The sequence below is a fragment of the Peromyscus eremicus genome, chromosome 16_21 (assembly GCF_949786415.1).
Source record: "Peromyscus eremicus chromosome 16_21, PerEre_H2_v1, whole genome shotgun sequence".
In the NCBI taxonomy this organism is placed as follows: Eukaryota; Metazoa; Chordata; class Mammalia; order Rodentia; family Cricetidae; genus Peromyscus; species Peromyscus eremicus.
The window spans coordinates 23969148-23984380 of record NC_081432.1 but is presented as its reverse complement, the minus strand read 5'-3'; the positions used below and the strand labels follow the sequence as shown (position 1 = coordinate 23984380).

Here is a 15233-nt window from a genome sequence, read left to right as displayed (position 1 = left end):
AAGGGTACCATAATATGGGGAGGTGATGCAGCTCAGTTTGTAGAGTGCCTGCCTCACAGGTAGGAAGCCTGGGGTTCAATTCCCAGCACTCAATAAACAAGGCGTGATAGTATCCAAGTACTCAGGAGGTGGACAGAACAGGATCAGAAGTTCAAAGTCATCCTCAGCTATATAGACAAGTGAGGCCAACCTGGGCTACATAAGATACTGTTAAACAAACAAAAAGAAAAACAAAACAAATAAACAAAAACAACAAAAACCTCACAGTGTCATAATGATTATTACAGGAGTTCACAGGTCCCTATAGTCTTCATCCAAATCTGGACATAGAGATGTTATTTTTGGCTACTTGTGTTAATCTTTTTATGCCTGCAGTTCATGATAAGCATGTAAGAAAGTGATTCTCAACCTGTGGGTTGTGACCCATTTGGGTCAAAGAGTAGATATCCTGCATATCAGATATTTACATTATGATTTATAAGAATGGCAAAATTACAGTTATGGAGGGGACAGTGAAATAATTTTATGGCTGGGGGGTCACCACAACATGAGGAACTGTACTAAAGGGTGGCAGCGTTAGGAAGGTTGAAAACCACTGAATTCTAAGCCATGTGGTGGGGTCAAGAAGCTGCATTCATGCTGGGCTTCCCACCTCCCCAGGATTGTCCTGGGGCCATGTGGCAGTGGCATGAACTCTTGTACGATCTTTTGTTATCATGGAGATCTGTAGAGTGAAAATCTTACAAGCTCCAAAGCAATGCTCCTATTGTTCAACAGAACTACCCTGGATGGAGACACTTGGTATCTCTGCTGCTCAGGGCTGCTGAGCACAGGAAACGTGGCTAGTGCATTTGAGGGGCCAAACGTTTATTTGGAGTTGTTGTTGTGGTGCTGTTTTTTTGTTTGTTTGCAATACTTGGAAGAAAACCCAGGGCCTCTTGCAAGTTGGGCTCATGCTTTACTACTAAGCTATATCCCCAGCTTAATTTTAATTCAAGTTGCAATAGCCTCGTGTGACTGGTGCTTGCTGTATTAGGCTGCACATGAAAATACTTGTCCACAAGTGGCAGCATTGTGGAGCTAAGCCACTGAGCTTAGCAAGTTGCACAAGTCACCTGGAATCTATTGACCAAATTCAGGGCACTGTCTGTGAGACCCTGAAGGTGGCTTAAACACCCAACCTGAACTTTGCAGAGTGGATAAACAACACTCCAGGTTGATGTTGCTCCTGACTTTGGTGGGGACAGTGTTATGGTTCAGCCCTTAAATGTCATCTGAAGGTCTTGTGTTGAAGGTTTGATCGGCAGCCTGTGGCACCATTGGGAAGTGGTAGAAACTTCAGGAGGTGGGGCATAGTGGAAGGAAGTCAGGTCATACAATGGGTGCCCTTAAAGCAGATGCTGGGGCCCTGGTTTCTCCTTTTTTTTTTTTTTTTTTTTTTGCTACTTCCTAGCTGCTATGCAGTAAGCAATTCTGTTCTTCCATACACCATTGCCAAGATGTTATGTCTTGATCTAGGTCCAGAGCAACAAGGCCAAGTGAATATGAACTTGATACCTATGAAACCATGAGCCATAATGAACCTCTCTTCCCCAGAAGTTGAATATTTCAACTATTTTGTTACAGCAATAAAAGCAGACTAATGCAGGCAGTAAGAGGGATCTGACGGAGCTGGGCGGTGGTGATATATGCCTTTAATCCCAGCACTCAGGAGGCAGAGGCAGGTGGGTCTCTGAGAGTTGGAGGCTAGCCTGGTCTACAAAGTGAGTTCCAGGACAGCTAGGGCTGTTATACATAGAAACCCTGTCTCGAAAACACACACACACACACACACACACACACACACACACACACACACACACACGAGGCCTCTGAGGGTTGGGGGTGTGGCTCAGCAGGGCAGTACTTGCCCAGCTCTGCTTAAAAAAAAGGATCTGAAAATCATCGTTCTTTGAGTCTGGAAACATGAAGATTTGAACTCTAGAACCCAAGGTTCTTTAAAATGTATTATTCTATTATTTTAGGGGTTTAAGTGTTTGTCTACATATGTGTATGTGTACTGTGTACAATGCCTGGTGCATTCGGAGATCAGAAGAGGGCATGGGATCTCCTGAAACTGGAGTTACAGAGGGTTGTCAGCTACCATATGGGTGGTGGGAATTGAACCTTGGTCCTCTGGGAGCGCAGCCAGTGTTCTTAATCACTGACCCATCTCTCCAGCTCCACCTCAAAGGTTCTTTATTTTTCTGCATACATATCCTCTCGGTCCCTTTTTAACCTCTGGACTGAGACTTACTATATAGTTTAGACTGGCTTCAAATTTTAATTCTCCTGCGCCAGCTTCCCAATACCAGGACTAGAAGTCTATGCTGCCACACCCAGTGACACCATGTTGTCACTTCATCCCATTGCAAAGATGTAGTGCCTCCTGTTCTCTGCAAACACCGACTTCCCTCTCACTGCTAGGGCATCTCAGCCTGTTTGGGCTGCTAGGACAAATAACACAGATGTGTTGTGGCTTGTAAACACAGAAATGTAGTCCTCTTCCTTCTAGAGGGCCTGGAAGAACCAGACGAAGGTTTTCTAGAAGATTCTGTGTTGGTAAGGGCTCACTTCCTCACAGGTGACATTGTGTTACTGGGTCCCCAAGCGATGGAATGAGAAGCTGTTTCGGGCCTCACTAGAAGGGTTTTGTGATGGTTGGGACTGTCACCTTGACAGAGGGACACGGGACTCTGCATGTCTACGAGAGATTATTTTGATTTCATTAGTACTGCCCATGGTAGGCAGCACCATTCCCTGGCAAGGATCCTGGACAGCATTACATGGAGAAAGGGACCTGAGTATTCATTTATGGTCCGTTTCCTATCTCTGGATGTGGACCAGTGGCTTCCAACTCCTGCCACTTTTTTTTTTTTTTTTTTTTTTTTTTTTTGGTTTTCCAAGGCAGAGTTTCTCTGTGTGGCCCTGACTGTCCTGGAACTCCCTCTGTAGACCAGGCTGGCCTCAAATTCAGAGATCTGCCTGCCTCTGCCTCTCCAGTGCTGAAATTAAAGGCGGGTGCCACCATGCCCAGCTCCAAACTCCTGTCACCTTGACTCTCCCCAACCCCATATGGATTATACCTTGAAGTGTCAGCCAAGACAAACTCCTTCTCCCTAAAGCTGCCTTCGTCGGGATATTTTATCCCAGCAGTGGGCAAGGAAACTAAGACTAATCTTGCACGTGAAGGATGTGTCCCCATGACGTCACCCCTGCTCAAAGCCTCCACCTCCTAATCTCATCCCTTGGGGGTCAGATTTCCATGGCGAAGCAGCGTGCCTATGGTGGTGGTGATACCTGGCTCCTGAAATGCTCCAGGACTCACCTTCTTGGACGTCCGTGGCTTGGTGGCCTTGGATTTCTTACCCCCCTTCTTGCCCGAGGTGGCCTTCCTTCCTCTTTTCTCTGGGGGTGGGGAGAGGATCGTTTCTGACTTTCCTTTGGTCCCTCGCTTTTTGGCCAGCAGTTCAGGGTGAATTCTCGGCAGGACACCCCCACTGGCGATGGTCACTCCTTTCAGCAGCTGAGAGAGAAATGTGAAGAGCTGGTCAGGTCTGTGCTGCCTAACACAGGTCTCAGCACTGGCCAAATAAGGCTGGAGTCTGGCTTCCCCTTAGCTAATGGAACTGCTAACCTGCAGTTACTAGCTCTTCCGTCCTATGCTGGCAAAGCATTTCTCAGGGGGTATCGGCTGGTCTGTAGTCTTGCGTAGAAGGCAAAACAAGGCAAAAATCAAAGGGTCAGAGAAGTGGAGACTGGGAGGATGCCCAGGGCTCTGGAATCTCAGATGACAACAGAGAGTAGAGGGCTTCACAGGTGGGAAGCTCAGCTGGTCAAACCTGGGTCAAAGGTTAACACGAGAAGGAGATCCAGCGGCTTGCACACTCAAACCTGTGTCCCATGAGGAACATATGTTTGACCATGCATCTCCCGATGGGTACATTTTAAATAAATAACCCATGAGCATATATTCTGCATCTTTTAGACCAGAGGGTGGTCTGAACCCACAGCTTATCCATGAACCACTAGCCATCCCTATGTGACCAGCGCAGCACCGACCACTTGAGAGTCTAGAAACACGTGCAGTTATTACAGCACTATTGGCTCCGACGACAAGAGCTTGTGGATTTTTATTCGCATGCCTTCGTTTCTCATTTTTCTAGCCATCAATTTTTATGACTTTTTTTTTTTTCCTTTTTGGAAAACGGTCACTCGGGGATGGGTTGGCAACTTTGAAGATTCTTTAGTTTGAGTAGAGTGAGCTCAGAACATAAATATAAATAAAACTTCTCAGACTATTTACCCACCAGCTTGCCTATGGTTGGGGAGGAAGGCGTTCACTTGACCGTGGCGTCAGTCAGTTCTAATACATAAACAAGGAATCTCCTACTCAGAGCCCAATAAATCACCCACAGGGTTTGAGTCAAGAAATTACCAGTAGTACGTGCATGCGATGACTTGTATTTAGTGCTGAGACAAGGTCTTGACGGCACGGTGGAGTCTGTTCAAGAGGGGGTTTCATCTTGACTCTGAATGCAGAGCTATCAAGATTTGTTCTTCTCTACCTCATATTGGTATGTGCGTGTGTGCGTGTGTGTGCGCGTGCGCGTAGGTGGGACTGGGAACTATCACAGGAATGATGGATGCTTGGCTGCGTCCACCCAGGAGCATGCCTAGCAAACCGCTCTCCCCCCTGCCTCCCCCGCCCCAGCTGAGCCTAGGGTGCAGACCTACCTGGTTGAGCTCCTCATCATTGGCGACGGCCAGCAGGATGTGTCTGGGGGCTATCCGGGCCTTCTTATTGTCCCTTGCGGCATTCCCGGCCAACTCGAGGATTTCCGCTGAAATTACAAGGAGAGCTTAATAGACAATCAACTTATATTATTGTTGGTGTGTGTGTGCGCGCGCGTGCGTGTGTGCATTCGCACACAGGTGGAGGTCAGAGAATAACTCTGTGGAGTTGGCTCGCTCCTTCCACCTTTATGAGGGTTCTGGGAATCAGACTCATGATGTCAGACTTGTGTAGCATGTGTCTTTACCTGCTGAGCCATCCCATCCCCCCTAAAATTGGTGGTTTTTGTTTGCGGGCTGTCTCCATAGTTATCTAGAGGTATATGCGGCCTAAAGGCCCCGGGCTGGATATATCTGGTATCTCATACCATTTTTTTCTCTGTCATTTCTTATTTCTCTTAAATTTGTATACTTTGTGTCTTTAAGTGTTTTGCCTGTGTGTATGTGTGTGCACCATGGAGGTGCCTGGAGACTGTAGAGTTCAGAAGGGGGTTTTGGATTCCCTGGAACTGGAGCTAGAGACAGCTGTGAGCCACCATGTGGATGCTGGGAATCAAAGCTAGGTCCTCTGTGAGAGCAGCCAGTGTTCTTAACCACTGGGCCATCTCTAGCAACTTTTTATTTCTCTAAAAATTTGTTGGTGTCGGGGGGCGGGGGCAGTGTGCCACAGTGCACACGTGCAGGTCAGAGGACAATTCTGTGGGGTCAGTTGTAAAGATAGATTCTGGGGATTTATAGGTTGCCAGTGGGCAAGGCGAGTGCCTTTACCCATAAGCCATCTCACTGGCCCTCTTACTTCATTTCTTTTTCTGGATTTTTTTGTTTTGTTTTGTTTTGTTTTGTTTTGTTTTGTTTGTCTGAGTCAAGGTTTCACTATGTAGCCTGGCTGTCCTGGAACTCACTCTGGAGACCAGGCTGGCCCTGAACTCACAGAGATCCACCTGCCTCTGCCTTCCGGGTGCTGGGATTAAAGGTGTGAGCCATCATGCCTGACTTTCTGTCTCTTTCTTCTTCACTTTTATTGTTATAGTGTTATGGTTTTTGTAAAGATGTGCTTTATTTTTAATTAAAAATTTATTTTACTTTCTCTTCAGTTGGGGAACGGTGATTCGTTTGTTTTAAAAAGTGTGACCGAGGGGCTGGTGAGATGGCTCAGTGGTTAAGAGCACTGGCTGCTTTTCCAGAGGACCCGGGTTCAGTTCCCAGAATCCCTGTCAGGTGAGGTGGCTCACAATCTCCTGTTACTCCAGAACCTAGCACCCTCTTCTGGCCTCCATGCGGGATACACTCAAATGTGGGATACACTCACATAGACACATACACAAATAAAAGTAAAAATCAAATCTTTTTTTTTTTTTTTAAAAAAAGCGTGAATACGTTTGGTGTGTCTGTTTACAAATCTCAGCACGTGGGTGGCTGAAGGAGAAGGAGCCCAAGTTCCTGGCCAGCCTGGCCTACACAGTGGGACTCAGACAAACTAACAAGAAAATGAAAAACTAAAGGAGTGAGTTTTAAGGAGAAAGTATTTACTAGAAAGCTGGAGGCGGTGGGCCAACATATTTCACTGAGGAGGGAAGAGGAGGGTGTGTGTGTTTGCACCAATGTCCGTAGACAAGTCTGTGTTTTGAAGGACTCCGCTGGTACAGCGGCATAAATACCCAGGCCTGAAATGAACAGGGGATTTCGCACGTGTCCTCACAATCAACTTCACTTCAAACAGAAGAGCCCAGAAAGTTGCCATCATCCAAAAAAATCGACGGCAATAGTTGAAATCTGGCCTAAGTATACCATATGAGCCAGGCAGATGTGATTAACAAAAACAGAATAAAACAAACACCGGAGTTCAATATTTATACGGAATTTCCAGAATGGAAGGCACTAATGAACTGCAAATTCTTCTCATGCCTTTCCTGGAATACTCGGCAATGGCTAGCAAGTTCACTAAGAGTTCACTGACACAGTGACCATAGTCTGTGTGTGTGTGTGTGTGTGTGTGTGTGTGTGTGTGTGTGTGTGTTTGCGCATGCGCACGCCTGTGTGGAGGCAGACGTCGACATCAGGGGTCATCCTCTATTTTGTTTTTACACCATACTTTCTGAGAGTTTCTCACTTAAATGAGACCTTGCTCTTTGGGCTAGACTGGCTCACCAGTGAGCCGTGGGGCTCTGCCTGTATCCCTCTCTCCCAGTGTTGGGGTTACAAGCCGTGCACGGCTTCTGCACGGGTGTTGGGATGCGAACTCAGGTCCTCACGCCCGCACAGCAAACACTTTATTTACTAAGCCGTCTCCTCCGACCCATGGCCTCGTTTGCTGAATTAAAGGTTGGGCCACTGTAGTCTAACAAGTACGAACACACCTGTAGGGACAGATAATTTGAAATGAATGCTGTATTAGAGTATCTGGGATGTTCCTTCAGGCTGATGCTCAGCTTTCCCTGCTCTTAAAAATTATATGTAGCTCTGGCTGGCCTGGCCCTCACTATGTAGACCAGGCTAGCCCAAAACTCATAGAAATCCGTCTGCCTCTGCCTCTGGAATGCTTACAGTGCTGAGGTTAGAGTTTCCAGGAGGCGGCTTTTCTTCAACTGGGCAGAATCCTTACGGCACTTAACCTTGGTGTGTGTGTGGGGGGCGGGGGGAGTGACAAACTGTGACACTGTTAGAGAGACTAATCCCACTTAGTTATCTACACTTTTGTATGTTTGACTTGCATAGATTTCCTTTGTTTGCTTTCGAGACAAGGTTTCTCTGGGTAGCCCTGGCTGTCCTGGGACTGCAGACCAGGGTCTAACTCAGAGATCCGACTGCTTCTGCCTCCCGAGCGCTGGGATTAAAGGCATGCACCACCATACCCGGCTACATATGTATTTCTTAAAAAGCACCCACACCATTGTTAAGTCTTGTTCCGGTTTACTACACGAGGGCTGAATGTCAAGTGGAATTAAGTAAGAAGTGCACCGAACATCTCACCAATGGGTGGAGTGGCACACACCTGTGATCCCAGCACTGAAGAGGCTGAGGCAGGAGGATCGAATGGAGTGTGAAGCCAGCTTGGTGAAATGGTGAGTTCCAAGGCCAGCCTGGGCAATAGAGACCCTGGTTCAAAACCAAAGCCTCTCTTCTTGGGGCTGGGGACACGGCTCAGTAGGTACCGTGCTCCCCAAACAAACGTGATGATCTGAGATTGTGTGTGTGTGTGTGTGTGTGTGTGTGTGTGTGTGTGTGTGTGTGTGCAGGGCCAAGGGTCAATCTCAGATGTCATTCTTCAAGGGCTATCCACCTCATTCTTGAGACAGGTTCTCCTACTGGGACCTGGAACTTATGGACTGGCGAGGCTGGCGAGCCAGCAAGCCCCAAGGGTACACCTGTTTACACTTCTCCAGTGCCAGGATTTCAAGTGTGTGGCACCGTGCCCAGTTCTTACATGAGTGCTGGGGATCAAACGCAGGTTCTCATGAATGTACGGCTAGCATTTACCAACTGAACCATTGCCCCCCGACCCTTCTACTTTAAACATACCCAAACAAATCAAACAAACAAAAACAAACACACAAACAAAACAAAACAAAACAAAAAAACCCTATAACTCCCTCCGCCCCAGGGGTTCAAGGAGCAATCTGTTTCAGAGTGAGGAGTCCTCTCTCCTTTTCCCAGAATCCTCTCTGCACTTGCTCTTGGGGAGCTTAGCTAGTCATATACAGTGTTTGCTAAGGTAAGTCGCCCCTTTGCTTGGCAGGTGCAGAAGGGTAGCTTAAATGTGGGCTCTCTGTCCTATGTGGACCAACTTTCCAAAGCCCTTCCCCAAAGCCTCTAGAAGCCGACCTTGGCCAAGCTGGCCAGGAAAAGCCCTGTCACCACCTGCTGTATCTTTGAGCCAGGCACTGGGGGATCCATAGCATCCTCCTCACATGTGAAGAACCCCCCCCCAGGGTGGGGACCTGGGTGTGAGGTCCCCTACACGCTGGAATTACCTGCCAGGTATTCAATGACGGCGGCCATGTAGACGGGTGCGCCGACACTGATCCGGTACTTGAATGTCCCTTTTTTCAGGTAACGCATCAACCGACCTACTGGAAAGATGACACCGGCCCTGGCTGACCGGGACAGCTTGGACATTTTCTTCTTCCCGCTCCGGCCTGACATCTTGCCTCAGTTTCCCTCTCAGCTTGCTGACACGGTGGCCTCCTCCTGGCACTTACACAATACTAGAGAGGAAAGAAGGCAGGGATTGAGGCTGGCTGGAAACACCAGGGGCACATCAGTGCGGCTGTAGGACACACTGTGACATGTCTGGCTGCCCCGAGGAGGCAGCTGAACCCTAGCTGCCGGCACATGAAGGCACGAGCTGGGCAGGGCCTCTGAAAGGCATCCACACCCCCCACACCAACATCCCTCCTCGCGGGGCAGCCCTGAGGAGCAGAGGCAAAATGAAGCTGTCACTAGAGAGGGAAGTTACGCTCCCGTGCCCAGCTGTGCAGTGATGGCCTAGATGCCATTTCCTTGTCCCCGGAACCTGTGGATGTTGCTCTGCGTGGAAAAGGGATTTTGCAGACATGATTCAATTTTTTTTTTTAAATACAGATATTCATATACTCAAGATTAGCTGTGAATTCTCATTCTGTTACCTCCTCTTCGTAAACGCTGAGAGGACAGGTGAGTGTCGCCACACCTGGCTCCATAGTTAGCTTGTTTTTTTTTTGTTTTTGGTTTTTCGAGACAGGGTTTCTCTGTGTAGTTTTGTGCCTGTCCTGGATCTCGCTCTGTAGTCCAGGCTGGCCTCGAACTCACAGAGATCCGCCTAGCTCTGCCTCTCCAGTGCTGGGATTAAGGGCGTGTGCCACCACTGCCTGACAACACAGTCTTTTTAAGGCTAAAAATAATTGTTAAAGGGATGGGTTGATCTTGAGCTGTCAGGTAAGGAAATATTGTGACCCTCGCCAAAAAAAAAAAAAAAATCATGTACTATTTATAACTGTCTTAGTTAGGGTTTCAACTGCTGTGAAGAGACACCATGACCACAGCAACTTTTATAAAGGAAAACATTTAATTTGGGTAGCTTATAGTTTCAAAGGTTTAGTTCATTATTATCATGGCGGGAAACACGGCGGCATGCAGGCAGACATGGTGCTGGAGAAGGAGCTGAGAGTTCTACATCTTGATTCAAAGACAACAAGAAAAGAACTGTGACCCTGGGCATAGCTTGAGCATAAGAGACCTCAAAGCCCACCCCCACAGTGACACACTTCCTCCAACAAGGTCACACATACTTCAACAAGACCACACCTCCTAATAGACCACTTCTCTCTAGGGGGACTGTTTTCTTTCAAACAGTCTACATTATAATGTCTACATTATACTATGTATAACAATATATATATATATATATATATATATATATAATTATGGAGTAATATAACTGAGAATAAGTGAATAACATAGGGCAAACAGGAGCAGAGTGAAGCCACAGACATTTCTAGGAAATGAGTCACAACTGCTCCAGGGTGTCAGCATTCTCTTGTTGACAGAAATGAGAAAGTCAAAATTAACTGGAGTTGATTCTGCCCACTGAGACAATGGCTCATCTTTCCACGACTGTCTTAGCTGCAGCCCACACACAATGAGAAAGCCAAAGAAGGCTCAGGGTTGATGGGGACAGTACTAAATGAGTGCCCGGCTGCTGGGAGACATGCAACTAAGGTTATTGAACCTGGCATGGGCCACTTTTTAAAAAATTTACGTGTGTGTGTGTGTGTGTGTGTGTGTGTGTGTATACGTACATATGTGTGTTTGATAGTATCTGTATGTATGTATGTATGTATGTATATGTATGCACGTCTGTCTGTATGGATGTGTTTGTGTGTGTATGTATGTGTGCTGGATATTTTTATGTTAACTTGACAAGCTAGAATCACCTGAGAGGAGAAAACTCCAATTGAGAAAATGCCTCCATAAGATAGAGCTGTAGAGCCGAGTGGTGGTGGCACACACCTTTAATCCCAGCACTTAGTTGGCAGAGCCAGGCGGATCTCTGTGAGTTCGAGGCCAGCCTGGTCTACAGAGCGAGATCCAGGACAGGCAGCAAAACTATATAGAGAAACCCTGTCTCAAAAAACAAAAAACAAACAAACAAACAAACAAACAAGTGTTGGTATTCTTCAGTGGAATGTAAGCACTAGCAGCCCTAGAACATCATCTCTAAAGGTAGGACACAGGAATAAGATGATGTTGAGTGTTGAAAATGTCCATGATTTCTGGGTTCGTGCTCTCCGAAGCTGCTGACCCCCCACTTAGCTGTGAGTGCGCTCTGTCCCCGAGGAAGCCAGAACTGCAGACTGGCAGTAAGAACATCAAACAGGTTATTAAGAGGGGTCAGGAGGCAGGAAATGCAGGGAACAGCAGCTGTCACTGCACTGTCCTAGGAGCTAGGGGACTCACAGCAATGGTCAATGACCCTGTCATCTCACTGGGCACGTGTTAGGTCAGCGGGTGGTGCTCAAAAGCACGTGGCTGAGAGGAAAGAGCCCGGAAGGGGAGCAGGGGGCTTTGTGCATCCCTATACCATGGGCTCCTTCTTTTGTACAGCAGTGCAGGCAGCTCAGGAGCCTTCTGCTCTTTCTCTCACACCTTCTAATTTTTCTAAAACACACCTTCAAACTGTTTGGGTTAAGAAGCTTAACCTCTAGACGAAGCCAGTTCTTAAGAGTCCAGAGAGGTTGATGGTGGAGGTGCACACCTGTAATGCCAGCTCTCTGGAGTGCAAGCAGGAGGATTAGGAATTTATGCCCACCTTCATTCGTGTGTGTGTGTGTGTGTGTGTGTGTGTGTGTGTGTGTGTGTGTGTGTGGTGTGTGTGTATTCCATATAATATGGAGTTCAAAGCTGGCCTGGGCTACATGAGACCATGTCTCAAAAAAACAAAAAGCAAAAAACCTCAACACACAAACAAACCACTACACAAAACTGTACCTCTCCAATCAGTTCAGGGTCAGTTCAGGTTTACAAAGATGCACAGTGAACCCACTAAGCCAATTACACGCTTTTTTAGTCACTGTTACATGAGTCCCCCTACCCCGCCCCTAAGGGTTAGTAAGTGTGGTTGCCAAGGAAACCACCTGAAAGGCCCACCACAGGGTAAACATGTCCTGTGGATATGCTGTGTGCCAAATGGACAGAAGCACCTCCCAAACACACTTGCACCACACACACACACACACACATACACACACACACACACACACACACACACACACACACACACACACCTTTCTAATTAATACCAGAATAGTTAGGTTTGCGAGATAATGCTACCTAGAGACTCCCCAGGATGAATCGAAACAAATCAGACCCTGCCCTAAAATTAGAAATTAGGATCCATAAGAGCAGCAAGTGACTTTAGGGATGCTTGAGATACTCAGGAAGACAAATTAGCTGGGTAAGGAAAATCAAGGTAAGATGCCCCAGGGAAATTGGTTGTAGATTGTTTTAAAGGCTCCTAAACGCAAGACTTCCTTCTGCAGCTCCAGGCTTCCTGTTAGTGATAGCCTGGCACAGAGCTGGGGAAGCAGGGCCAGGTGAGGTCTATCTGTGAGATGACCACCTCACAGGCTTTCCCTGGGACCAGAAGGTTCTTGGTGCTGGAGAACATACCTCCTCAGACAGGCCTGCTGTCTTCACACAGGCAGGTGCCTACCTGCAGGGTCCCTGGAATGTGCCAGGGCTGAGACACCCTGTCCGTTACTAGAACCCACAGGTGAAGTGAGGAGGGCTGCCGGGAGCTGGCAGGGTCCCAAGTCCACCGGGAAAGGAAGCCTCTCACCTCCCGACCACTGGAGAGCCCCTGCACCCCGAGACCACCCCTCCCTAGGCTTACCTGTGCCTTGCTTATAGTCAGCAGAGATCACCCTAACTTCCTCCTTCACGGGGTTTCCTCACTCCACTCTGGTCTTGGAAGAGGGAGGAGTTTAAGGTTTGAGTTTTGTATTCACAGCTTGTCAACTTAAGTCTGGGGTGGGTCTGCTGTTTACAGCAGCGGTTCTCAGTGAGGGTCGTGATCCCCCCCACACACACACAAAATAAAAGACCATCAGAAAACACAGTAACAAAATTACAGTTATGAAGTAGCAATGAAAGTAATTTTATGGTTGGGGGTCACCACAACATGAGGAACTGTACTAAAGGGTCGCAGCTTTAGGAAAGTTGAGAACTGGTGGTCTGGGAAAAAAGACCCATCCGTGGGAGGTTCCAATTCCATCCGCCTACTAGTTAATGTTTACCCTTGTTTACCGTCTGCTCTCAAACAATTTTGGCTCCCATCAGGCAGAGCTCAAGGATACAATCGACTCTCTTCGTTGACATGTTTGAAGAAAACACTGGCTGGCTGCAGCTCACTGTGTAACAGTAGGGACCTTCCAGGGTCCCCCCTGGGGGAGTTCCCATACTCCAAGCTGCACAAGGGATCCCTTAAGGAACTTCAAGAAAGTCCTGAGTTGCAGTACATCTAGCTGGTCCACAGCAGAAGGACCCAGGGCATAGGATCTCCCTTCAGTGGCCCTTTGACCAGGATAGTTATAAGCACACCCATGGGGAACCAGGAAATACCTCATCAGACTCTTAATGAACATCATTGGGGCATGCCAGGAAGGGGAGCTGGGAGTCTGCTGTTCCAGGGTCTGGTTTTGGGTTCATAAGGGCAATTAGATTTTGTAGACAATTCAGGACAAATAATAAGTTGCAGTCCTCCCTTGAACACAGGTAATAGACTCTCACTGGAGTTGTCCAGGAACTGCCATATTTCAGGGACTTCATGGTCCCTTTTTTTTTCTATGTCAAGAATTGGCATTCGTGGTACAACCTGTGCCATCATGGCATCAACGAGACACGGTCTTACGGGTTGCTATTGAGAAGGAGGAAACCATATAGATGTTGTGGAATTTATATGTCCCTGTCCTTAAATGTTTTCCATGGTACCATAACAAAGGTAGTAACTACCCCAAGCACCCTGCCCTGGGGCACCTCAGTGAGGGCCCCTCCTTCCCCTTCTCCCCGCTCACCACTCAGTTCCCGCAGCCTTCTAGGAAAGCTGGGGAGCATTTGATCTCTGCTGGGACCAACCACTACTATGGTAGCCAGCTCATGATAGCTCAAGTCTTCAGACTATCTTTTTCCTTTCTTTCTTTTCCTTCTTTTTGTGCGTGCGTGCATGCATGCGTGTTCATTTACAAGTTCATGTGCAAGTGTGTGTATGTGCATGTGGAGAACAAAGGTCAACATTAGGACTCTTTCCTTGACTGCTCTCCACCATACTGTTTTTGAGACAGGGTCGCTCTCTGAATCTGGAGCTCACTGATAAAGCCTAGCTGGTGGATGAGCCCCAGGGAATCCCCGTCTCCACTTCCCCAGCGCTGGGATTACAGGCATATACTACCATGCCTGGCTTTTGATGTGGGTGCTGGGGTCATGGTAACTCAGGTCCTCATGCTTGGGTGGCAAAGATATTGCTGATTGAGATCTCTCTAGGGGCCTCAAATGTCCTCCTTTTGATGATACTTGACTGTGGCACAGGGGGGTTCTTGAGTGTCGCTGTGAACCAGCGGTTCTTAAACTGTGGGTCTCGACCCCCCCACAGGGGTCGCATATCAGATACTTACATTATGACTCACAATAGTAGCAATGAAATAATTTCATGGTTGGGGGTCACCACAACATGCGGAACTGTATTAAAGGGTCACAGCGTTAGAAGGTTGAGAACCACTGCTGTACATAAAACTGCCAGGGGAAAGTCAATACAGGAAGAAAATGAGGCCGGCAGTGTCCAGTCCTATTCTCCCTCCCGAGAGCGTGTGCAGCACCCCACAGGTGCACGTGTCTTAGCAGTCACTCATGTGGTTAGGGCATACGGGTTATTAAATTCTTCCGACTCCACCACTTAATACAAGGAACCAACAGATGTTTCTCCTGCAACAGCGGCCTCACTGGGGCCTCTGGGAGCTATGGATGTCCCAGATGCCTGTGTCCGGCTCAACGCCCACCAGCTTAAACATGTATAGACAGGCCTCGGCGTACAGGGGGTTCTTGATTTTTTTTTTTTTTGACTTGACAGAGGTATATGCTAGACAGATGCATGTGGCCGAAACTGCACCTTCAGTTTGGTACTTTAATCTTACATGCAAGCAATAATGCAGCGTGATGCTCGCTTGTGTTGCTGGGCTGTGGCGGGCTGCAGTTCACAGCTCGCCATGTGGTCACAGGGGAGAAGGAACCAGTACTGTACGGTGCACTGTGCTGCTGAACGGGAGGTCTGGAGAGTGGAGGTGAATTCAATGCTTTTCATGTCTTCCGTTTACTACGAGGGCTACTGGGGCATAACCCATTTGTAAGATGACAAACACCTGTAGTTATAG

At 47.7% G+C, this 15233-nt stretch overlaps 1 protein-coding gene across 1 annotated transcript in view; it reads right to left on the bottom strand.

Moving 5' to 3' along the window:
- Positions 1-15233, bottom strand: part of LOC131926351 (core histone macro-H2A.2) — a 46105-nt gene that overhangs the window by 18166 nt on the left and 12706 nt on the right. The window contains exons 2-4 of the mRNA XM_059281721.1: positions 8805-9038; positions 4777-4883; positions 3368-3565 (exon numbers count right to left, since the gene is read on the bottom strand). Coding sequence (XP_059137704.1) covers positions 3368-3565; positions 4777-4883; positions 8805-8976 — 477 coding nt within the window. The 5' untranslated portion in view covers positions 8977-9038. The remainder of the gene's footprint in view (positions 1-3367; positions 3566-4776; positions 4884-8804; positions 9039-15233) is intronic.